Genomic DNA, 26594 nt, shown 5'->3' with positions numbered 1-26594 from the left:
AGGTCACACAATTCTTGACATAGTTGTGCAACAGTGGAGGCTGGTGGGAGGAGCTATAGGAGGACGGGCTCATTGTAATGTCTGGAATGGTATAAATGGAACCGTATCAAACATGAAACCATAGGTTTGACTCTATTCCATTTATACCATTCCCATCCTCCTACAGCTACTCCCACCAGCCTCCTCTGGTGTACAAACATATATCTGTTTTTCTTTATCTAATCTAAATATGAGGAACAAGCATATATAAATCTCATAATAATAGTGAAAAGACCTCGCTCCCCAACAAGCAAAAAAAAACAACATACTATCCTCTCCCTCCCCTGAACAATATAGTCTGAATATTTTCTTAGGCTTAATAGTGAAAACAAAAGGTAATGAATAGGTTTCTGTTATGTTCTCTCTGTTTTAGGGTCTCTCTCTGCAGTACACTGTATGACCCTCTCGCCTCTCTGTGTCTCCCCTAGTAATGTGGAATTTCATTGGCCTTGGAGAGAAGCAGCTGTCTCTGGAGATTGGTGACACGGTCCACATCCAGGAGACCTGCGATGGTAAGGGAGCTGACTGGGAATGTACTGGTTTTACCGGGAATAACTGGTTTTACCGGGAATAATGTGGGATGTAAACAGGGAATAATGTGGGATGTAAACTGGGAATATTGTGGGATGTAAACTGGGAATAATGTGGGAAGTAAACTGGGAATAATGTGGGATGTAAACTGGGAATAATGTGAAATGTTAACTGGGAATAATGTGGGATGTAAACTGGGAATAATGTGGAATGTTAACTGGGAATAATGTGGGATGAAAACTGGAAATAATGTGGGATGTAAACTGGGAATAATGTCTGGATGTAAACTGGGAATAATGTGGGATGTAAACTGGAAATAATGTGGGATGTAAACTGGGAATAATGTGAAATGTTAACTGGGAATATTGTGGGATGTAAACTGGGAATAATGTCTGGATGTAAACTGGGAATAATGTGGGATGTAAACTGGGAATAATGTCTGGATGTAAACTGGAAATAATGTGGGATGTAAACTGGAAATAATGTGGGATGTAAACTGGGAATAATGTGAAATGTTAACTGGGAATATTGTGGGATGTAAACTGGGAATAATGTCTGGATGTAAACTGGGAATTATGTGGGATGTAAACTGGGAATAATGTCTGGATGTAAACTGGGAATAATGTGGGATGTAAACTGGGAATAATGTCTGGATGTAAACTGGGAATAATGTGGGATGTAAACTGGAAATAATGTGGGATGTAAACTGGGAATAATGTGAAATGTTAACTGGGAATATTGTGGGATGTAAACTGGGAATAATGTCTGGATGTAAACTGGGAATAATGTGGGATGTAAACTGGGAATAATGTCTGGATGTAAACTGGAAATAATGTGGGATGTAAACTGGAAATAATGTGGGATGTAAACTGGGAATAATGTGAAATGTTAACTGGGAATAATGTGGGATGTAAACTGGGAATAATATCTGGATGTAAACTGGGAATAATGTGGGATGTAAACTGGGAATAATGTCTGGATGTAAACTGGGAATAATGTGGGATGTAAACTGGGAATAATGTCTGGATGTAAACTGGGAATAATGTGGGATGTAAAGTGGAAATAATGTGGGATGTAAACTGGGAATAATGTGAAATGTTAACTGGGAATATTGTGGGATGTAAACTGGGAATAATGTCTGGATGTAAACTGGGAATAATGTGGGATGTAAACTGGGAATAATGTCTGGATGTAAACTGGAAATAATGTGGGATGTAAACTGGAAATAATGTGGGATGTAAACTGGGAATAATGTGAAATGTTAACTGGGAATATTGTGGGATGTAAACTGGGAATAATGTCTGGATGTAAACTGGGAATTATGTGGGATGTAAACTGGGAATAATGTCTGGATGTAAACTGGGAATAATTTGGGATGTAAACTGGAAATAATGTGGGATGTAAACTGGGAATAATGTGGGATGTAAACTGGAAATAATGTGGGATGTAAACTGGGAATAATGTGAAATGTTAACTGGGAATATTGTGGGATGTAAACTGGGAATAATGTCTGGATGTAAACTTGGAATAATGTGGGATGTAAACTGGGAATAATGTCTGGATGTAAACTGGAAAAAATGTGGGATGTAAACTGGAAATAATGTGGGATGTAAACTGGGAATAATGTGGGATGTAAACTGGAAATAATGTGGGATGTAAACTGGGAATAATGTGAAATGTTAACTGGGAATATTGTGGGATGTAAACTGGGAATAATGTCTGGATGTAAACTGGGAATAATGTGGGATGTAAACTGGGAATAATGTCTGGATGTAAACTGGAAATAATGTGGGATGTAAACTGGAAATAATGTGGGATGTAAACTGGGAATAATGTGAAATGTTAACTGGGAATAATGTGGGATGTAAACTGGGAATAATGTCTGGATGTAAACTGGGAATAATGTGGGATGTAAACTGGGAATAATGTGGGATGGAATCTGAGTATAATGTGGGATGGAAAATGGGATTTAAACTGGGACTGGAAACTGAGATGAATGTGGTATGTTGTGACTCTATCCTGTGTTGTGACTCTATCCTGTGTACTGTATCTTGTGTTGTGACTGTACCCTGTGTTGTGACTGTTTCCTGTGTTGTGACTGTATCCTGTGTTGTGACTGTACCCTGTGTTGTGACGGTATCCTGTGTTGTGACTGTATCCTGTGTTGTGACTGTACCCTGTGTTGTGACTGTATCCTGTGTTGTGACTGTACCCTGTGTTGTGACTGTATCCTGTGTTGTGACTGTACCCTGTGTTGTGACTGTATCCTGTGTTTTGACTGTATCCTGTGTTGTGACTGTACCCTGTGTTGTGACTGTACCCTGTGTTGTGACTGTACCCTGTGTTGTGACTGTACCCTGTGTTGTGACTGTATCCTGTGTTGTGACTGTATCCTGTGTTGTGACTGTACCCTGTGTTGTGACTGTATCCTGTGTTGTGACTGTATCCTGTGTTGTGACTGTACCCTGTGTTGTGACTGTTTCCTGTGTTGTGACTGTTTCCTGTGTTGTGACTGTATCCTGTGTTGTGACTGTATCCTGTGTTGTGACTGTACCCTGTGTTGTGACTGTATCCTGTGTTGTGACTGTTTCCTGTGTTGTGACTGTATCCTGTGTTGTGACTGTATCCTGTGTTGTGACTGTACCCTGTGTTGTGACTGTTTCCTGTGTTGTGACTGTATCCTGTGTTGTGACTGTACCCTGTGTTGTGACGGTATCCTGTGTTGTGACTGTATCCTGTGTTGTGACTGTACCCTGTGTTGTGACTGTATCCTGTGTTGTGACTGTACCCTGTGTTGTGACTGTATCCTGTGTTGTGACTGTACCCTGTGTTGTGACTGTATCCTGTGTTTTGACTGTATCCTGTGTTGTGACTGTACCCTGTGTTGTGACTGTACCCTGTGTTGTGACTGTACCCTGTGTTGTGACTGTACCCTGTGTTGTGACTGTATCCTGTGTTGTGACTGTATCCTGTGTTGTGACTGTACCCTGTGTTGTGACTGTATCCTGTGTTGTGACTGTATCCTGTGTTGTGACTGTACCCTGTGTTGTGACTGTTTCCTGTGTTGTGACTGTTTCCTGTGTTGTGACTGTATCCTGTGTTGTGACTGTATCCTGTGTTGTGACTGTACCCTGTGTTGTGACTGTATCCTGTGTTGTGACTGTTTCCTGTGTTGTGACTGTTTCCTGTGTTGTGACTGTATCCTGTGTTGTGACTGTACCCTGTGTTGTGACTGTATCCTGTGTTGTGACTGTACCCTGTGTTGTGACTGTATCCTGTGTTGTGACTGTTTCCTGTGTTGTGACTGTTTCCTGTGTTGTGACTGTATCCCGTGTTGTGACTGTATCCTGTGTTGTGACTGTTTCCTGTGTTGTGACTGTTTCCTGTGTTGTGACTGTATCCTGTGTTGTGACTGTATCCTGTGTTGTGACTGTATCCTGTGTTGTGACTGTATCCTGTGTTGTGACTGTTTCCTGTGTTGTGACTGTATCCTGTGTTGTGACTGTATCCTGTGTTGTGACTGTTTCCTGTGTTGTGACTGTACCCTGTGTTGTGACTGTATCCTGTTTTCTCTGGTTGCAGGCTGGTATAAAGGCTACCTGGTCAGGAACAATGATCGACAGGTAAGACACAGCTGGATAACTGAAGACAGGATAGTACGTTTGGATGTGAGCAAGTATCTCCCTCCCTCCCTCCCTCCCTCCCTCCCTCCCTCCCTCCCTCCCTCCCTCCCTCCTCTCTATCTACCTCTCTCTCCTTGTCTCCCTCCATATATTCAGGGCGCGTTCCCAGCCAGCATAGTGCAGCTGAGGAAGGTCATCATCGAAAAAAGAGGGTGAGTGATGTGTGTGTTTGTGTGTGTGTCAGTGTCATATGCTTACCGTTGTGTGTGTGTGTGTGTGTGTGTGTGTGTGTGTGTGTGTGTGTGTGTGTGTGTGTGTGTGTGTGTGTGTGTGTGTGTGTGTGTGTGTGTGTGTGTGTGTGTGTGTGTGTGTGTGTGTGTGTGTGTGTGTGTGTGTGTGTGTGTGTGTGTGTGTGTGTGTGTGTGTGTGTGTGAGTAATATGTGGTATGTCCTCCACAGGGATCAGGAGGTGGTGTTGTCAGCAGAGATGCCCCTAGTGAAGGAGGTGACCACCACTCTGAGGGAGTGGGGAAGCATCTGGAAACAGCTCTACGTGGTAAACACTCCACACTTTGTGTGTGTTTGGTATATGTGTACGTGCACATGTGTGTGTAACAAGATCTCTCTCTCCCTAGGCCAATAAGAAGAGGCGTGTGGTGCAGGTCCAAGGGCTGATGTGGGATTTGATGGAATGGCGTTCCCAACTCCTGTCTGGCACGTTGCCTAGCGATGAGTTCAAGGAGCTCAAACAGAAAGTCACCTCCAAGATCGACTACGGCAACAAGTATGGCCAATAAACCCCTACTGAATCACTAAAATAGATCATTCTCATTTGAGGAACTCCGTCTCTGTATCTGGCTGAGGGAGAACCCTTTCTCTCTTCCATCATCTCCTCCTCCTCCCCCTTCCTCCCTTCCAGGATCTTGGAGTTGGACCTGGTGGTGCGGGATGTGAACGGGAATATGCTGGACCCAGAAAACGCCAGCGTGATTAGCCTGTTCCGAGCCCACCAAGACGCCACCACCAAGATCAACGAACGCATCAAAGAGGAACAGGTCAGACAGAGAGTAAGAGAGGAGCAAAGACAACTAACAGAAAGTGGTTGACAGGGCTAACAGGGTTGAAATTGGGAGAATAGTGGCTGGAGTAAGATTGAGAGAGTTGACAGAGTAACGGAAAGAAGACAATGGTCATGCACTGTATTTTAGGAGTATAGCCATCTCTCTCTCTCTCTCTCTCTCTCTCTCTCTCTCTCTCTCTCTCTCTCTCTCTCTCTCTCTCTCTCTCTCTCTCTCTCTCTCTCTCTCTCTCTCTCTCTCTCTCTCTCCTGTAGTCCAACATTCAGACGGACCACTCAGTAATCTCGGCCCGGATCCAGTCCTCTCCCACTCACAGCCTCTATGTCTTTGTCCGGAACTTTGTCTGTCGGATCGGAGAGGATTCTGAACTCTTCATGTCCCTCTACGACCCCAACAAGCAGACCATCATCAGGTCTCTTTTTCCCGTTTTCCATATATGTTTTGTATTCCTGTACTGTAGTCACAGTTAATGATAAACACAGAAGGCTGCACATGGAAAGGCAGCGCTTGACTGGCAGCTGTCAGAGCTCTGACACCAGTAATGTTGATAGCTGTCTTTCTCTCTCACTCCTTTTCTCTTCCTCTCTTCCCCTTATCCACATTTTCCCCTGTTCTCAACGTCTAACCTAATGGACATACTATTTAAATATCATGGTAGAAATTCAGAAAATAGAGAGGCATTGCTTGACTGACAGCTAATGGTGATAGCTGTCTATTACTGTCAGAGCGACAGATCTAGGCTCTCCTTCCTCTCTCATCCATGCCAGAGTATTACGGCTGGTATGTGACATTCTCCATCGTGGCCACAGTGCCTGAAGGCCTCCTTCTGTCAAACTGTGACAGGGATATTTTGGGAAGGTGTCAGCTTTGGAAAGCTTAGCAACATATCCCCACCGTACAATTTGAGCAGATTGATAGTCAGTCAGTCTCTGCTGGCCAAGAAGACTTATATTTAGGAGAAAGCAATGTATTATAAAGCATTCCAGTCCCTATGTAGGCCCTATGTACATTTATTTTTCTGTGAATTCATCCCGTATGAGCATTTCTATCAGTGAATGATGCGTTAAAGGGATACTTCAGGATTTTGGCAATGAAGCCCTTTATTTACTCCCCCAGAGTCAGAGGAACTAATGGAAACCATTTGCTTGCAGTTTGAGGGAAGTTGCCAGCTAGCGTTAGCGCAGTTGGTAACTGGTGTTAGCGCAATGACTGGATGTCTATGGTGACTGCTATCATGCTTGTACAGTAGATACCATTGTATATACCATAGACTTCCAGTCATTGAGCTAATGCTAGTTAGCAACTTCATTCATACTGGATGCAGAGACATAAAAATGGTATCCATGAGTTTCTCTAACTGGATTCATTGGCAAATTCCCAAAGTATCCTTTTAAGATTCCTTTTGAGTGTGTATTAAGTGTTTCTGACATGTGCTTCTTGTTAACCCATTCCATGGCCTCCCTCTGCAGTGAGAACTACCTGGTTCGCTGGGGCAGTAAAGGCTTTCCTAGGGAGGTTGAAATGCTGAACAACTTGAAGGTGGTCTTTACAGTAAGTTACCACTAGAGAGCACTGTTTGATGCATTTCTTGTCCGTATCCAGTTATTGAGGTGCCATCAAATAATTTAGGTCAGTGGCTCTCAACTGGGTTTGCCTCATGACCCAAATGTAACCACGTTGCATCAATATTCAAATTGGGAGGGGAAATCACAACCCACCAGTTGAGAAATGCTAATTTAGTAAATGTATGCTCTGTGCATATAAATCATGTTTTTTGATTTTGAAAACCTCCCTCCCTCCAGGACTTGGGTAATAAGGACTTGAACAGAGAGAAGATCTACCTGATCTGTCAGATAGTGAGAGTGGGTCGTATGGAACTGAAGGAGACCAACACCAAGAAGTGTACCCAGGGCCTCCGCAGGCCCTTTGGAGTGGCAGGTAGGTACTAGTGTATGGCATGGGGCAGTGGGCATGGGGCAGTGGGCAGTGGGCAGTGGGCATGGGGCAGTGGGTATGGGGCAGGGGGCAGTGGGCAGTGGGCAGTGGGCATGGGGCAGTGGGCATGGGGCAGTGGGCTGGGGCAGTGGGCATGGGGCAGTGGGTATGGGGCAGGGGGCAGTGGGCAGTGGGCAGTGGGCAGTGGGCATGGGGCAGTGGGCTGGGGCAGTGGGCAGTGGGTATGGGGCAGTGGGCAGGGGGCAGTGGGCATGGGGCAGTGGGCATGGGGCAGTGGGCATGGGGCAGTGGGCATGGGGCAGGGGGCAGTGGGCATGGGGCAGTGGGCAGTGTTAACAACATTTTGAATTGGGATCCACTGATGCTGGTCACAGCTTGAATATTGAATATTGTTTACTAAGTGGATCAAAGAAAATGTAAAATAACCTGAGAGGTCATTCTTAATAAAAGAGTACATTACATTTCTTCCTGTCTGCAGTGATGGACATCAGTGACATCATCAAAGGAAAGATAGAGTGTGATGAGGAGAAGCAGCATTTCATCCCTTTTTTCCCGTAAGTCCTCCCTTCTTCACCCTCTCCTCCCTCCTCTCTTCCTCCATCCCTACCTATTTTAGTTGTTGTTGTGTAGTTTAAATGTGTGTGTATGTGGGTGTGCAGGGTCGTGGCAGAGAATGACTTCCTTCACCCCCTGCTGAACAAGGTGACAGCGTCACGAGGAGACAGTGGAGGACAAGGTACAACATCTCACCTCACACTCATGGAAACTCTTGCTATTGTACCAACAACCACTGCATTATCAATGCTTGGTCCTCTATCCTCCCCTCTACCCCTCCTCCCCACCACGGGGTGAAGTTTCCCCTTATCCCCTAGGTTCAGATCTAGCATCACCTTCCCCTCCCCAATCCTAACCTTAACCATTGGTGTGGGTAATGCAAAACTGACCCAAGATCAGCGTCCAAGGGCATCTTTACCCTACTCCGTCCCCCCTCCAGGTCTATGGGTGACGATGAAGGCCCTGGTGGGTGACATCGTCCAGATCCGTAAGGAGTACCCCCACCTGGTGGACCGCAGCACGGTGGTGGCCCGTAAACTGGGCTTCCCAGAGATCATCATGCCGGGGGACATCCGCAACGACATCTACCTGACGCTGTGGGCCGGGGATTTTGACAAGTACAACAAGACCAGCCAGAAGAACATGGAGGTCATCATGATGGTGTGTGACGAGGAGGGCAAGATTGTGTCGGTGAGTTGGGGGGGGTCATCTGGAGGTAGGCGAACAGGGATACTGTTTCAGCGCTGTATCCTCCTTTGTATTTGATGTCATATGGTTCTGAGTTGTTGGGTTAGATGTAATCTGTTGTGGACAGACCACGCTAAGATACATTATGCCGTAGATCTGTCTTGATACAACACGATGCATGAGATCAGTAGCAGCAGTTCCGTTACTTGGATTTTTGTTCCTGGTTATTTGGACAAATCATTTTTTTTTAGCATCTTAGCATCTTTGGAATATCTAAAGGGGAGGGGACATTCGGCCCGTCACATGCAGAGAGAGAGGGTGGAGCTCTTCCTTACAGTTCTTAACACGTATGGACCCAGAACTTCATCGAGCATCTGACCAATTACGCTAGACTTTAGTTCTGGGTTAACCAAGATTAGGTTGGATGTACAGTATCTAGGTTGATGTAGGTTAGTTGAATTGATTGTCCTCTCTCTCTTTCTCGAATCTCTCTCTCTTTCTGTCTTCACTCTCTTTCTGTCATCTCTCTCTCTTTGTCGTCTCTCTCTCTTTCTGCCATCGCTCTCTCTTTCTGTCATCTCTTTCTGTTTTGTCCTGTAGAACTCTATCTGTCTGGGAGCGGGGGATAGACCGCTCAACGACTACAGATCTGTCATCTACTACCAGGTCAAACAACCACGCTGGATGGAGACGTTCAAGGTCAGCGAGTGTGTGTGTGTGTGTGTGTGTGTGTGTGTGTGTGTGTGTGTGTGTGTGTGTGTGTGTGTGTGTGTGTGTGTGTGTGTGTGTGTGTGTGTGTGTGTGTGTGTGTGTGTGTGTGTGTGTGTGTGTGTGTGTGTGTGTGTGTTTGAATGATAAGTTGTGTTTTATGGTGTGTATTCTTGTGCACGTTGATCAGCTGTTTCCCTCTGTGTACAACACATAACACTTAACACGCTCTGTTAGTGTGTAATACAAGGTGATCATGTGACAAAAACATTTGATCCTGTGTTTTAAACCTTATCCAGAAATTACACAAAAAATGAAAGCAGGATGGTGCTGGATAAAAAAAAAAGGGACAGTTTGATGAAAAAGCTTTAAATAAAGGTTAAAATCCAGGCATGTCACATGTTTGCACAGGGCCCTAACAGGAGATGTAATGTTGTCCTCCGTCATATAGCACAGGGCCCAGACAGGAGATGTAATGTTGTCCTCCGTCCTATAGCACAGGGCCCAGACAGGAGATGTAATGTTGTCCTCCATCCTATAGCACAGGGCCCTAACAGGAGATGTAATGTTGTCCTCCGTCCTATAGCACAGGGCCCAGACAGGAGATGTAATGTTGTCCTTCGTCATATAGCACAGGGCCCAGACAGGAGATGTAATGTTGTCCTCCGTCCTATAGCACAGGGCCCAGACAGGAGATGTAATGTTGTCCTCTGTCCTATAGCACAGGGGCCTAACAGGAGATGTAATGTTGTCCTCCGTCCTATAGCACAGGGCCCAGACAGGAGATGTAATGTTGTCCTCCGTCCTAATGCACAGGGCCCTAACAGGAGATGTAATGTTGTCCTCCGTCCTATAGCACAGGGCCCAGACAGGAGATGTAATGTTGTCCTCCGTCCTATAGCACAGGGCCCAGACAGGAGATGTAATGTTGTCCTCCGTCCTATAGCACAGGGCCCAGACAGGAGATGTAATGTTGTCCTCCATCCTATAGCACAGGGCCCAGACAGGAGATGTAATGTTGTCCTCCGTCCTATAGCACAGGGCCCAGACAGGAGATGTAATGTTGTCCTCCGTCCTATAGCACAGGGCCCTAACAGGAGATGTAATGTTGTCCTCCGTCCTATAGCACAGGGCCCAGACAGGAGATGTAATGTTGTCCTCCGTCCTATAGCACAGGGCCCAGACAGGAGATGTAATGTTGTCCTCCGTCCTATAGCACAGGGCCCTGACAGGAGATGTAATGTTGTCCTCCGTCCTATAGCACAGTGCCCAGACAGGAGATGTAATGTTGTCCTCTGTCCTATAGCACAGGGGCCTAACAGGAGATGTAATGTTGTCCTCCGTCCTATAGCACAGGGCCCAGACAGGAGATGTAATGTTGTCCTCCGTCCTAATGCACAGGGCCCTAACAGGAGATGTAATGTTGTCCTCCGTCCTATAGCACAGGGCCCAGACAGGAGATGTAATGTTGTCCTCCGTCCTATAGCACAGGGCCCAGACAGGAGATGTAATGTTGTCCTCCGTCCTATAGCACAGGGCCCAGACAGGAGATGTAATGTTGTCCTCCATCCTATAGCACAGGGCCCAGACAGGAGATGTAATGTTGTCCTCCGTCCTATAGCACAGGGCCCAGACAGGAGATGTAATGTTGTCCTCCGTCCTATAGCACAGGGCCCTAACAGGAGATGTAATGTTGTCCTCCGTCCTATAGCACAGGGCCCAGACAGGAGATGTAATGTTGTCCTCCGTCCTATAGCACAGGGCCCAGACAGGAGATGTAATGTTGTCCTCCGTCCTATAGCACAGGGCCCTGACAGGAGATGTAATGTTGTCCTCCGTCCTATAGCACAGGGCCCAGACAGGAGATGTAATGTTGTCCTCCGTCCTATAGGTGGCCATCCCTCTGGAGGAGATGCACAGGATCCACCTGCGCTTCATGTTCAGACACCGCTCCTCTCAGGAGTGTGAGTACACCCAACTCTGCCCTCATCCTTACCTTCTTTACCACTGAGCTGAATGGGCTGGAAGTGTGAAAGCAATGTGACAGGGAGGAAGCCATTGCTTTCATCTACTAAATGAATTATCCTAATTCTCTCTCTCTCTCTCGCTCTCTCGCTCTCTCGCTCTCTCGCTCTCTCTCTCGCTCTCTCTCTCTCTCTCTCTCTCTCTCTCTCTCTCTCTCTCTCTCTCTCTCTCTCTCTCTCTCTCTCTGTGTAGCTAAGGATAAGAGTGAGAAGAACTTTGCCATGGCGTTTGTTCGCCTGATGAAGGAAGATGGAACCGTGCTGAAGGACGGGCTTCATGACCTGGTGGTCTTCAAGGTCAGAACTGAATCAACTCCGATTCACACATCTACAAAACGAATGAATTAACGGTATAAATGAACCAGTACAGATTCACAGTTAACTGAACTGAATAATTGAATTACGTCAGAGTCACAGCCAAATCGCCAAGGACACTGAATTATTAAAGATTCACAACCGACTGAACAGGCTAACTGAATAATTATAGATTCACTGCCAAATGAACTGGAATTATTGATTAAGTGCTAAAAGGAATGAAGATGAATTACTGTTGATTCACTCCCAAACTAAACTCTCTCTCTCTCCCCTCTCTCTCTCTCTGTCTCCCCCCTCTCTCTCTCTTTCTCTCTGTTTCTCTTACTGCACCCTCTCCCCCCCCTCTCTCTGTCCCCCCCCCCCTCTCTTTCTCTCTGTTTCTCTTACTGCACCCTCTCTCTCTCCCCTTTCTCTCTCTTGCGCTCTCTCTCTCTATCACCCCATCCTCTCTCTCTCCTCTTTCTCCCCCCCCTCTCTCTCTTACCGCACTCTCTCTCTCCCATCTCTCTCTCTTACCCCACCCTCTCTCTCTTCTTTCTCTCTCCTCACACCCTCTCTCTCTTCCCACCCTCTCGGTCTCTCTCCTTCTCTCTACAGGGGGACAGTAAGCGTATGGAGGATGTGAACTCGTACCTGTCCCTACCCTCTACGCGTTATGTGGACGTTCACAAGACGGGGACACTGAGCCGCAGCAGCAGCAGTGTAGGAAGCCTGTCTGTCAGCTCCAGAGACAGCTTCACCATCTCAACCCTCGTCTGCTCCACCAAGCTCACTCAAAACGGTGTGTGTGTGTGTGTGGTCTCAGAACAGACAGAGTATGTCGTAGTTTTGTCATACACGCCGGCGCTGGCATACACACAAACGCACACACGCACTTCCCCCACACACAGCCAGGGCCCTGGCATGGCATACAGGTGCTGTGTAACAGCTGTTGCTGAAGAAGCCAGTTCATCATTGTAATGATAACTGTGCTGCAGTGTTAATCACCAGTCCAGATTTAACACACACACACACACACACGCACAAACACACACACAAAGAGCAGCTGTCTGGATGAGGGATATGATCCATCTCTACCTGGACCTGTACTCCCAGTCAACAGATGGACAGCAGGCAGGCAGGTTCACTACTGAGGAAGATATTACTAAACACTAACACCTGTACAGGAGCTTCAGTGGTCTACACTACGAAGGGAACGTAACATGGTCTATGTCATACAGAAGGGATGTTTTCTTTTTTTGTGTGTGTGCTTATGATGGACTTCTACTTGGGCAGGGGAAAAGTGACAGTGAATGTGTACATTCCCTCTCACTGCCAAAGACCCATTTCCACGTGGACTAAATCTGGTGCTTGAATTTATTTCCTAGTTCATTTCCATTGTATTGGCCAAGGCTTAAACAGGGCTTCTCCAAAAACTCTGGCCCCTCAACAAGCCCCCTTAAACCCCCAGGGCGGGGCCAAGTCATGTGGGCTTTCAAAGGAAGTATGTCATGCCGGGGAATATGTTTATATATGGCTGCCAATCCCAAATATACCCCTACATCCTACGCACTTAGCCCTCCACTCAGAATCCATCTGAGTGGATTCAACATGTGTTTGCAATATGATAATCACTCCACTTTGCCCTCTGAAGTGTAAGTTTCGCCATATTGCTTACACCAATCATATATCTCGTGGACCAATCAACATGAACAAAACTGGTACCATAGGATCTGTGGGGAAGGAATGGGATGCGTGGGATAATGAGCAGCAGTAGATCCGGTGTGTTGGGTTTTTCTTCACTGGTTATTTGGACAAATCATGATTTCGCAGGTGTTAGCATCGTTTGAATTTCAGAAGAGGAGGGGACATTCATCCCGTAACTTGCAAAGAGAGATAGAGCTCCTCGTTCTGGTTCTGCTGCTTTAGCATCTCTCAGGGTGGTATGCTTGGCCCGCAGCAGTCCACCCTGCATCCCATTGCTGGCTTTCTTCTGAACCTAAGCAGGGTTGGTCCTAATTGGTCCCTGGATGGGACAACAGATGCTGCTGGAAGTGGTGGTAGAGGGCCAGTAGGAGGCACCCTTTCCTCTGGTCTAAAAAAACATCCAAATGCCCAGGGCAGTGATTGGGAACATTGCCTGTGTAGGGTGCTGTCTTTCGGATGGGACATTAAACGGGTGTCCTGACTTTCTGTGGTCACTAAAGATCCCATGGCACTTATTGTAAGAGTAGGGGTGTTAACCCTGGTGTCCTGGCTAAATTCCCAATCTGGCCCTCATACCATCACGGACACTTAATCATCCCCAGTTTACAATTGACTCCTTAATTCCCCCTCCTCTCCCCTGTAACCATTCCTCAGGTTGTAAATGAGAATGTGTTCTCAGTCAACTTACCTGGTAAAATAAAAAAACAATCTCTTCTCTTAACACGCATGGACCCAGAATGTAATCGAGCAGCTAACCAATTACATGACACTTTATTTTTGACCAAGATTAATACCAATAAAATGCCCTCAGGGGGCATAGGGCGTAAGGTTTGGGGGTCAATTTGGGATTGGGCCTTCTCCTTGCAAGTAGTTTTGATTAACCAATTTGAATAACAAACAAGCTCAAACTGTAAAATATTGTCAAACCAACATTTGCCAAGTCTTTGTTTTTTTAACCCTGTAAAAAGTAAAAGTCACATGTTAAAACTAGCCCAAACTATCGATAGCTAGCACAACTTTGGCAGCTAGCTATATTAGCAATATCGCTAACTTTATTTTCTTTGAAAGACACTACAGCACTCTGCCTTGCAGAGAGTTTAATTAGCTAGCTAGCAATTTATATTTGCATTCTTGTAGTTATTTCTCTCGTTTATGGCATTTGCTTGTAGATAAAAACTAGCTAGATAGCCTATTAGCAGCTAATCACTGAATTTTAACAGATAAAATGACTTGCAGCTAGCTAAATATCAGTATCTTTGGTAACATAGCTAACTAGTAGCCTAACAAGCGTATGGCCATGTTTTCTGCAATGGAAACACACCACCCATTGGGCACAGATGTCAATTCAGCATATTCCATGTTGGTTCGATATCATTTCATTGAAATTACTTGGAAATAATGTTGATTCAAACAGTGTATGTTCAGTGGGCAGGAACTCCAGACCTAGTGTGCTACATTTCAGCCTGTAGTTCCTGGGATTTAAGTTCTTGGGCATCAAGCCCTTAGTGAGAGGAATGATGACTGCATTTGAATGATTGTCACCCTGTGGGTGTACTGGGTTATGGTAAATGACAGGTAGGATCAAAGGATATGTGGATGGATGGATGGATATGTGGATGGATGGACATGTGGATGGATGGATGGCTGTATATGTGGATTTGATGGATGGATATATGGATATATGGATTGATGGATGGATGGATATGTGGATTGATGGATGGATATGTGGATTGATGGATGTTTGGATATGTGGATGGATGGATATTTGGATGGATGGATGGGTGGATGGATGGATGGATGGATATGTTTTTTGATGGATGGATGGATTAGTGGTTTGATGGATGGATGGATAGATTGTTGGATGGATGGATGGATATGTGGTTTGATGGATGGATGAATGGATGGATGGATGGAATGATATGTGGTTTGATGGATGGATGAATGGATGAATGGATATGTGGATTGATGGATGGTTTGATGGATGGATATGTGGATTGATGGATTGATGGGATGGATGATTTGTGGATTGATGGATGGATGGATATGTGGATGGATATGTAGATGGATGGATATGTGGATGGATGGATTGGTTGATGGATGGATATGTGGATTGATGGATGGGTGGATGGATAGATATGTGGATGGATCAATGGATATGTGGACCAATGGATATGTGGATCGATGGATATGTGGATGGATGGATATGTGGATGGATGGATTGATGGATGGTTTGATGGATGGATATGTGGATGGATGGACATGTGGATTGATGGATGGATGGATATGTGGGTTGATGGATGGATGGATATGTTATTTGATGGATGGATGGATATGTGGATTGATGGATGGATGGATATGTGAATGGATGGATGGATGGATCGAAATATGGTTTGATGGATAGATGGATGGATGGATATATGGTTTGATGGATGGGTGGATGGATGGATATATGGTTTGATGGATAGATAGATGGATGGACATGTGGATTGATGGATGGATGGATTGATGGATGGATATGTGGAATGATGGATGGATGGATTTGTGGATAGATCGATGGACATGTGTATTGATTGATGGGTAGATATCTGGATGGATGGATATGTGAATGGATGGATATGTGGATGAATGGATGGATATGTGGATGGATGGATATGTGGATGAATGGATATGTGGATGGATATGTGGATGGATGGATATGTGGATTGATGGATGGATGGATATGTGGATGGATGGATGGATTGATGGATGGATGGATATGTGGATGGATCAATGGATAGATGGACCGATGTATATGTGGATGGATGGATGGATATGTGGATTGATGGATGGATGGATATGTGGATGAATGGGTATGTGGATGGATGGATTGATGGATGGATGGATATGTGGTTTGATGGATGGATGGATAGATTGTTGGATGGATGGATGGATATGTGGTTTGATGGATGGATGAATGGATGGATGGATGGATTGATATGTGGTTTGATGGATGGATATGTGGATTGATGGATTGATGGATGGATGATATGTGGATTGATGGATGGATGGATAGATGGATGGATATGTGGATTAATGGATGGATGGATGGATATGTGGATGGATGGATTGGTTGATGGATGGATATGTGGATTGATGGATGGATATGTGGATTGATGGATGGGTGGATGGATGGATATGTGGATGGATCAATGGATATGTGGACCAATGGATATGTGGATCGATGGATATGTGGATGGATGGATAGATATGTGGATGGATGGATTGATGAATGGTTTGATGGATGGATATGTGGATTGATGGATGGATGGATATGTGGGTTGATGGATGGATGGATATGTTATTTGATGGATGGATGGATATGTGGATTGATGGGTGGATGGATATGTGGATGGATGGATATGTGGATGGATGGATATGTGGATGCATGGATATGTTATTTGATGGATGGATGGATGGATGTGTGAATGGATGGATGGATGGAAATATGGTTTGATGGATAGATGGATGGATGGATATATGGTTTGATGGATGGGTGGATGGATGGATATATGTTTGATGGATAGATAGATGGATGGACATGTGGATTGATGGATGGATGGATGGATATGTTATTTGATGGATGGATGGATATGTGGATGGATGGATGGATGGATATGTGGATGGATGGATATGTGAATGGATGGATTGACGGATGGATGGAAATGTGGATTGATGGATGGATGGATGGATATGTGGATTGATGGATGGATGGATTTGTGGATTGATGGATGGATGGATTTGTGGATTGATGGATGGATGGACATGTGTATTGATGGATGGATGGATATGTGGATGCATGGATTCGTTGATTGATGGACATGTGGTTTGATGGATATGTGGATGATGGATTGATTGATGGATGAATATTTGGATTGATGGATGGGTGGATGGATGGATATGTGGATGGATCAATGAATATGTGGACCAATGGATATGTGGATGGATGGATATGTGGATGGATGGATGGATATGTGGATGGATGGATGGATATGTGGATTGATGGATGGATGGATATGTGGATGGATGGATGGATATGTGGATGGATGGATGGATATGTGGATTGATGGATGGATGGATATGTGGATGGATGGATGGATATTTGAATGGATGGATTGATGGATGGATGGATATGTGGATTGATGGTGGATGGATGGATATGTTATTTGATGGATGGATGGATATGTGGATTGATGGATGGATGGATATGTGGATGGATGGATTGATTGATGGAATGATGGAAATGTGGATTGATGGGTGGATGGATATGTGGATGGATGGATATGTGGATGGATGGATTTGTGTTTTGATGGATGGATGGAAATATGGTTTGATGGATGGGTGGATGGATTGATATATGGTTTGATGGATAGATAGATTGATGGACATGTGGATTGATGGATGGATGGATGGATGGATATGTGGATTGATGGATGGATGGATTTGTGGATTGATGGATAGATGGATGGACATGTGTATTGATTGATGGGTAGATATATGGATTGATGGATGGATGGATATATGGATTCATGGATTGATGGATATGTGGTTTGATGGATGGATGGATGGATATGTGGTTTGATGGGTGGATGGATGGATGGATATGTGGATGGATGGATATGTGGATTGATGGATGGATGGATTAATGGATGGATGGATATGTGGATGGATATGTGGATGGATGGATTTGTGGATTGATGGATATGTGGATGGGTGGATTTGTGGATTGATGGATATGTGGATGGATGGATATGTGGATGGATGGATGGATATGTGGATGGATGGATATATGGATGGATGGATATGTGGAATGATGGATGGATGGATTAATGGATGGATGGAAATGTGGATGGATGGATATGTGGATTGATGGATAGATGGATGGACATGTGTATTGATTGATGGGTAGATATATGGATTGATGGATGGATGGATATATGGATTCATGGATTGATGGATATGTGGTTTGATGGATGGATGGATGGATATGTGGTTTGATGGGTGGATGGATGGATGGATATGTGGATGGATGGATATGTGGATTGATGGATGGATGGATTAATGGATGGATGGATATGTGGATGGATATGTGGATGGATGGATTTGTGGATTGATGGATATGTGGATGGATGGATTTGTGGATTGATGGATATGTGGATGGATGGATATGTGGATGGATGGATGGATATGTGGATGGATGGATGGATATATGGATGGATGGATATGTGGAATGATGGATGGATGGATTAATGGATGGATGGAAATGTGGATGGATGGATATGTGGATTGATGGATGGATGGATATGTGGATGGATGGATTGATGGATGGATGGATGAATGGATGTATATGTGGATTGATGGATTTGTGGATAGATGGATATGTGGATTGATTTATTGATGGATGGATGGATTGATGGATGGCTTTGTTCTCTTATAATATCCACCTGGCACATCCAGAGGATGGCAGACCACCCCTCATAACCTGGTTCCTCTCTCTTCTTCCTAGGGTTCCTGTCTTTCTAGGGAGTTTTTCCTAGCCACCGTGTTTCTACATCTGCATTGCTTGCTGTTTGTGGTTTTAGGCTGTTTCTGTATTGCACTTTGATTGATTCAACTTTATTGATTGATGGATTGATGGATATGTGGATTTATGGATGGATTGATGGATGGATGGATGGATGGATGGATGGATGGATGGATGGATGGATGGATGGATGGATGGATGGATGGATGGATGGATGGATAGATAGATGTGTGGTATGATGGATGGATTGATGGATAGATGGATGGATTAATGGATGGATATGTGGATTGATGGATGGATGGATGGATAAGTGGATTGATGGATGGATGGATAGATATGTGGATTAAAGGATGGATAGACTTGTGGATTGATGGATTGTTGTCTTTCCCCTTCTCAGTGGGCTTGCTGGGTCTACTGAAATGGAGGACTCGTCCTGAGCTCCTCAAAGAAAACCTGGAGAAACTCAAGATCATCGACGGAGAGGAAGTTGTCAAGGTGTGTGTGTACTGCGTGTGTGTGTGTGTGTACTGTTTGTGTGTGTGTGTGTCTGTCTACTGTTTGTGTGTGTGTCATCTCATGGCTTCTCTTCCCCTCCTAGTTTCTCCAGGACACTCTGGATGCTCTGTTCACCATCATGATGGAACACTCCCAGACTGACGACTACGACATCCTAGTGTTCGACGCCCTGGTGAGTGAGTGTGTGTGTGTTCATGTCTCTCTCTTATATTCTCTGTCACTCCTGTACCTGCTCTGTTCTCTGTCTGTCAGTCAGTTTCTGCATGTGGCTGTCTGTCAATCTCTATCCATATGCCTCTGTTATTCTCACTCTGAATAAACATGTCTGTATGTCTGTCTGTTGCTTGTCTGTGTGTCTTTGTACCAATGAGGCCAGCTCTCTCACCATATCAAATACAACTGTTACCCCTTACTCTCCTCTCCTCCCCTCTCTCTCTTTATCTCTCTCTCCCCCTCTCGCTCTCTCTACTACTCTCTCTCTACCTCTCTCTCGCTCTCTCTACCTCTCGCTCTCTCTGTCTCAGATCTACATCATTGGTCTGATAGCAGACAGGAAGTTCCAGCATTTTAACACGGTGTTGGAGGCCTACATCAAACAACACTTCAGCGCCACACTGGCCTACAAGTCAGTACTACTTCCTCCTCGTCCGGTGTCCAACCCCTCCTCGTCCGGTGTGCAACCCCTCCTCTTCCTGTGTCCAACCCCTCCTCGTCCGGTGTCCAACCCCTCCTCTTCCTGTGTCCAACTCCTCCCCTTCACGTGTCCAACCCCTCATCTTCCGGTGTCCAACTCCTCCTCTTCCCGTGTCCAGCTCCTCCTCTTCCGGTGTCCAACCCCTCCTCCTCCGGTGTCCAACTCCCCCTCTTCCGGTGTCCAACTCCTCCTCTTCCTGTGTCCAACCCCTCCTCTTCCCGTGTCCAGCTCCTCCTCTTCCTGTGTCCAACTCCTCCTCTTCCTGTCTGTTTATCTGTCTGTCTTTCTGTCTGTCTGTCTCACTGTCTTATTGTCTTAGAAGCAGCCTGATGAAGACTTTAATGCCATCATCGTAATAAAAATGTATTGCATTTCCAATTTCCTTGGAAATGCCATCTCTTTCACATTCCTAGTAAGACGGTGTAGTTAAAGCAGTAAGCTGTATTGATAATGACTCAACATGTCAGACTCATAATGAGATTTCCACAGGAGATGATGAACACATTGATTTTCCACTTTTGAATGACGTGTGTCATCATTAGCATTATGATGACAGATGATGTAGGCCTCATGATGGTGCTGGATTCAGGTAGGGTATGGTATGTTTACATGCACAGTAATAATTCCATTTTAAACTGATTATGGCAGTAGGCCGAGTATGGCAATAGTCATGTGAACACTTTACTCTGCTTATCTTAATCGGTGTAAGGTCAAATTCAAGGTAAGCAACGCCAATTAAAATATGTATTTATGAGCAATCTTTCTAATTGTTAGGACATGCAAACAGGCTGAATCAGAGTTCCTGCTGTATATTTGATCTGCACAAGTGGCAGCACCAGTAGCACAAGCCTCCCTCTTTAGCGCGAGTAAAGGATTATTAGGGAAATTGCATATTCACAATAATCGTATTCTAAAATGGATAAAAAAAATTTTTTCATTCTCAGCAATCTACACACAATGCCCCATAATGACAAAGCAAAAACTGTTTTTTAGACATTTTTGCAAATGTATAAATACTTCTAAAACAGAAATACCTTATTTATGTAATTATTCAAGCCCTTTGCCATGGTACTCGAAATTGAGCTCAGGTGCATCCTGTTTCCATTGATCATCCTTGAGATGTTTCTACAACTTGATTGAAGTCCACCTGTGGTAAATTCAAATGATTGGACATGATTTGGAAAAGCACACACCTGTCTATATAAGGTCTCACATTTGACAGTGCATGTCAGAATAAAAACCAGGCCATGAGGTCAAAGTAATTGTCCGTAGAGCCCCGAGACAGGATTGTGTTGAGGCACAGATCTGGGGAAGGGTACCAAAAAATGTCTGCAACATTGAAGGTCCCCAAGAACACAGTGGCCTACATCATTTTTAAATGTAAGAAGTTTGGAACCACACAGACTCTTCCTAGAGCAATCGGGGGAGAAGGGCCAATGTCAGGGTGGTGACCAAGAATACGATGTTCACACTGACAGAGCTCCAGAGTTCCTCTGTGGAGATGGGAGAACCTTCCAGAAGGACAACCATCTCTGCAGCACTCCACAATCAGGCCTTTATGGTAGAGTGGCCAGACGGGAGCCACTCCTCAGTAAAAGGCACATGACAGCCCGCTTGGAGTTTGCCAAAAGGCACCTAAAGTCTCTCACACCATGAGAAACAAGATTCTTTGGTCTGATAAAACCAAGATTGAACTATTAGGCCTGAATGCCAAGCGTCACGTCTTGAGAAAACCAGGCACCGTCCCTATGGTGAAGCTCGGTGGTGGCAGCATCATGCTGTCGGGATGTTTTACAGCAGCAGGGACTGAAGGATCAAGGCAAAGATGAAGGTAGAAAAGTACAGAGCGATCTTTGATGAAAATGTGCTCCAGAGCGCTCAGGACCCCAGACTGGGTTTACCTTCTACCAGGACAACGACCCTAAGCACACAGCCAAGACAACGCAGGTGTGGCTTCGGGACAAGTCTCTCAATGTCCTTGAGTGGCCCAGCCGGAGCCCGGACTTGATTTCGATCAAACATCTCTGGAGAGACCTGGAAATAGCTGTGTAGAAACGCTCCCCATCTAACCTGACAGAGCTTGAGAGGATCTGCAGAGAACAAATCAAATCAAATCAAATTTTATTTGTCACATACACATGGTTAGCAGATGTTAATGCGAGTGTAGTGAAATGCTTGTGCTTCTAGTTCCGACAATGCAGTTATAATCAACAAGTAATCTAACCTAACAATTCCACAACTACTACCTTATACACACAAGTGTAAAGGGATAAAGAATATGTATATAAAGATATATGAATGAGTGATGGTACAGAACGGCATAGTTAAGATGCAGTAGATGGTATAGTGTACAGTCTATACATATGAGATGAGTAATGTAGGGTATGTAAACATAAAGTGGCATAGTTTAAAGTGGTTAGTGATACATGTATTACATAAAGATGGCAAGATGCAGTGGATGATATACAGTACAGTATATACAGTGGGGAGAACAAGTATTTGATACACTGACGATTTTGCAGGTTTTCCTACTTACAAAGCATGTAGAGGTCTGTAATTTGTATCATAGGTACACTTCAACTGTGAGAGAAGGAATCTAAAACAAAAATCCAGAAAATCACATTGTATGATTTGTAAGTAATTAATTTGCATTTTATTGCATGACATAAGTATTTGATACATCAGAAAAGCAGAACATAATATTTGGTACAGAAACCTTAGTTTGTAATTACAAAGATCATACGTTTCCTGTAGTTCTTGACCAGGTTTGCACACACTGCAGCAGGGATTTTGGCCCACTCCTCCATACAGACCTTCTCCAGATCCTTCAGGTTTCGGGGCTGTCGCTGGGCAATACGGACTTTCGGCTCCCTCCAAAGATTTTCTATTGGGTTCAGGTCTGGAGACTGGCTAGGCCACTCCAGGACCTTGAGATGCTTCTTACGGAGCCACTCCTTAGTTGCCCTGGCTGTGTGTTTCGGGTCGTTGTCATGCTGGAAGACCCAGCCACGACCCATCTTCAATGCTCTTACTGAGGGAAGGAGGTTGTTGGTCAAGATCTCGCGATACATGGCCCCGTCCATCCTCCCCTCAATACGGTGCAGTCGTCCTGTCCCCTTTGCAGAAAAGCATCCCCAAAGAATGATGTTTCCACCTCCATGCTTCACGGTTGGGATGGTGTGTTTAGAGCAAAAAGTTCTATTTTTGTCTCATCAGACCACATGACCTTCTCCCATTCCTCCTCTGGATCATCCAGATGGTCATTGGCAAACTTCAGACGGGCCTGGACATGCGCTGGCTTGAGCAGGGGGACCTTGCGTGCGCTGCAGGATTTTAATCCATGACGGCGTAGTGTGTTACTAATGGTTTTCTTTGAGACTGTGGTCCCAGCTCTCTTCAGGTCATTGACCAGGTCCTGCCGTGTAGTTCTGGGCTGATCCCTCACATTCCTCATGATCATTGATGCCCCACGAGGTGAGATCTTGCATGGAGCCCCAGACCGAGGGTGATTGACCGTCATCTTGAACTTCTTCCATTTTCTAATAATTGTGCCAACAGTTGTTGCCTTCTCACCAAGCTGCTTGCCTATTGTCCTGTAGCCCATCCCAGCCTTGTACAGGTCTACAATTTATCCCTGATGTCCTTACACAGCTCTCTGGTCTTGGCCATTGTGGAGAGGTTGGAGTCTGTTTGATTGAGTGTGTGGACAGGTGTCTTTTATACAGGTAACGAGTTCAAACAGGTGCAGTTAATACAGGTAATGAGTGGAGAACAGGAGGGCTTCTTAAAGAAAAACTAACAGGTCTGTGAGAGCCGGAATTCTTACTGGTTGGTAGGTGATCAAATACTTATGTCATGCAATAAAATGCTAATTAATTACTTAAAAATCATACAATGTGATTTTCTGGATTTTTGTTTTAGATTCCGTCTCTCACAGTTGAAGTGTACCTATGATAAAAATGACAGACCTCTACATGCTTTGTAAGTAGGAAAACCTGCAAAATCGGCAGTGTATCAAATACTTGTTCTCCCCACTGTACATATACATATGAGATGAGTAATGTAGGGTATGTAAACATTATATTAAGTGGCATTGTTTAAAGTGGCTAGTGATACATTTTTACATAATTTCTTCAGCCTCCTGAGGTTGAAGAGGCGCTGTGGACCAATTCAGTTTGTCCGTGATGTGTACACCGAGGAACTTAAAACTTTCCACCTTCTCCACTACTGTCCCGTCGATGTGGATAGGGGGGTGCTCCCTCTGCTGTTTCCTGAAGTCCACAATCATCTCCTTTGTTTTGTTGACGTTGAGTGTGAGGTTATTTTCCTGACACCACACTCCGAGGGCCCTCACCTCCTCCCTTTAGGCCGCCTCGTCGTTGTTGGTAATCAAGCCTACCACTGTAGTGTCGTCCGCAAACTTGATGATTGAGTTGGAGGCGTGCATGGCCACGCAGTCGTGGGTGAACAGGGAGTACAGGAGAGGGCTCAGAACGCACCCTTGTGGGGCCCCGGTGTTGAGGATCAGCGGGGTGGAGATGTTGTTACCTACCCTCACCACCTGAGGGCGGCCCGTCAGGAAGTCCAGGACCCAGTTGCACAGGGCGGGGTCGAGACCCAGGGTCTCGAGCTTGATGACGAGTTTGGAGGATACTATGGTGTTAAATGCTGAGCTGTAGTCGATGAACAGCATTCTCACATAGGTATTCCTCTTGTCCAGATGGGTTAGGGCAGTGTGCAGTGTGGTTGCGATTGCGTCGTCTGTGGACCTAAAGCAAATTGGAGTGGGCAAACAGCAAATTGGAGTGGGTCTAGGGTGTCAGGTAGGGTGGAGGTGATATGGTCCTTGACTAGTCTCTCAAAGCACTTCATGATGACGGAAGTGAGTGCTACGGGGCGGTAGTCGTTTAGCTCAGTTACCTTAGCTTTCTTGGGAACAGGAACAATGGTGGCCCTCTTGAAGCATGTGGGAACAGCAGACTGGGATAAGGATTGATTGAATATGTCCTTAAACACACCAGCCAGCTGGTCTGCGCATGCTCTGAGGACGCGGCTGGGAATGCCGTCTGGGCCTGCAGCCTTGCGAGGGTTAACACGTTTAAATGTTTTACTCACCTCGGCTGCAGTGAAGGAGAGCCCGCAGGTTTTGGTAGCGGGCCCTGTCAGTGGCACTGTATTGTCCTCAAAGCGAGCAAAAAAGTTATTTAGTCTGTCTGGGAGCAAGACATCCTGGTCCGCGACGGGGCTGGTTTTCTTTTTGTAATCCGTGATTGACTGTAGACCCTGCCACATACCTCTTGTGTCTGAGCTGTTGAATTGCGACTCTACTTTGTCTCTATACTGGGACTTAGCTTGTTTGATTGCCTTGCGGAGGGAATAGCTACACTGTTTGTATTCGGTCATGTTTCCAGTCACCTTGCCCTGGTTAAAAGCAGTGGTTCGCGCTTTCAGTTTCACGCGAATGCTGCCATCAATCCACGGTTTCTGGTTTGGGAATGTTTTAATCGTTGCTGTGGGTACGACATCGTCAATGCACTTTCTAATGAACTTGCTCACCGAATCAGCGTATTCGTCAATATTGTTGTTGGACGCAATGCGGAACATATCCCAATCCACGTGATCGAAGCAGTCGTGAAGCGTGGAATCAGATTGGTCGGACCAGCGTTGAACAGACCTGAGGGAGGGAGCTTGTTGTTTTAGTTTCTGTTTGTAGGCTGGAAGCAACAAAATGGAGTCGTGTTCAGCTTTTCCGAAAGGAGCTTCGGGGGAGGGCCTTATATGCGTCGCGGAAGTTAGTATAACAATGATCCAAGGTTTTACCAGCCCTGGTAGCACAATCGATATGCTGATAGAATTTAGGGAGTTTTGTTTTCAGATTAGCCTTGTTAAAATCCCCAGCTACGATGAATGCAGCCTCAGGGTGTGTGGTTTCCAGTTTACAAAGAGTCAGATAAAGTTCGTTCAGGGCCATCGATGTGTCTGCTTGGGGGGGAATATATACGGCTGTGATTATAATCGAAGAGAATTCCCTTGGTAGATAATGCGGTCGACATTTGATTGTGAGGAATTCTAAATCTGGTGAACAGAAGGACTTGAGTTCCTGTATGTTGTTATGATCACACCACGTCTTGTTGATCATAAGGCATACACCCCCGCCCCTCTTCTTACCAGAAAGATGTTTGTTTCTGTCGGCGCGATGCGTGAAGAAACCAGCTGGCTGCACCGACTCCGTTAGCGTCTCTCGAGTGAGCCATGTTTCCGTGAAGCAAAGAACGTTTCAATCCCTGATGTCTCTCTGGAATGTTACCCGTGCTCGGATTTCATCAACCTTATTGTCAAGAGACTGGACATTGGCGAGTAGTATGCTAGGGAGTGGAGCGCGATGTGCCCGTCTCCGAAGCCTGACCAGGAGACCGCCTCGTTTGCCCCTTTTTCTGCGTCGTTGTTTAGGGTCACCGGCTGGGATCAGATCCATTGTATTGGGTGGAAGGCAAAACACCAGATCCGCTTCGGGAGAGTCATATTCCTGGTTGTAACGATGGTGAGTTGACGTTGCTCTTATATTCAGTAGTTCCTCCCGACTGTATGTAATGAAACCTAAGATTACCTGGGGTACCAATG

At 45.3% G+C, this 26594-nt stretch overlaps 1 protein-coding gene across 2 annotated transcripts in view; it reads left to right on the top strand.

Moving 5' to 3' along the window:
* The window catches only part of LOC139581395 (dedicator of cytokinesis protein 2-like), a 138695-nt gene that overhangs the window by 892 nt on the left and 111209 nt on the right, over positions 1 to 26594 (top strand). The window contains exons 2-20 of one of the 2 annotated variants that reach the window (XM_071411113.1): positions 468 to 551; positions 4153 to 4193; positions 4350 to 4405; positions 4653 to 4749; positions 4829 to 4977; positions 5113 to 5248; positions 5527 to 5684; positions 6742 to 6823; positions 7075 to 7210; positions 7707 to 7782; positions 7888 to 7964; positions 8223 to 8473; positions 9071 to 9169; positions 11070 to 11142; positions 11396 to 11499; positions 12115 to 12298; positions 19161 to 19258; positions 19362 to 19451; positions 19804 to 19904. In XM_071411113.1, coding sequence (XP_071267214.1) covers positions 468 to 551; positions 4153 to 4193; positions 4350 to 4405; positions 4653 to 4749; positions 4829 to 4977; positions 5113 to 5248; positions 5527 to 5684; positions 6742 to 6823; positions 7075 to 7210; positions 7707 to 7782; positions 7888 to 7964; positions 8223 to 8473; positions 9071 to 9169; positions 11070 to 11142; positions 11396 to 11499; positions 12115 to 12298; positions 19161 to 19258; positions 19362 to 19451; positions 19804 to 19904 — 2092 coding nt within the window. Of the gene's footprint in view, positions 1 to 467; positions 552 to 4152; positions 4194 to 4349; positions 4406 to 4652; positions 4750 to 4828; positions 4978 to 5112; positions 5261 to 5526; positions 5685 to 6741; positions 6824 to 7074; positions 7211 to 7706; positions 7783 to 7887; positions 7965 to 8222; positions 8474 to 9070; positions 9170 to 11069; positions 11143 to 11395; positions 11500 to 12114; positions 12299 to 19160; positions 19259 to 19361; positions 19452 to 19803; positions 19905 to 26594 lie in introns of both variants that reach the window. The other variant, XM_071411112.1, reaches the window with a different exon arrangement.

This window comes from Salvelinus alpinus, chromosome 7 (genome assembly GCF_045679555.1).
Source record: "Salvelinus alpinus chromosome 7, SLU_Salpinus.1, whole genome shotgun sequence".
Classification (NCBI taxonomy): domain Eukaryota; kingdom Metazoa; phylum Chordata; class Actinopteri; order Salmoniformes; family Salmonidae; genus Salvelinus; species Salvelinus alpinus.
The sequence above is the reverse complement of the archived record's forward strand: the minus strand, read 5'-3'. Positions and strand labels throughout refer to the sequence as shown.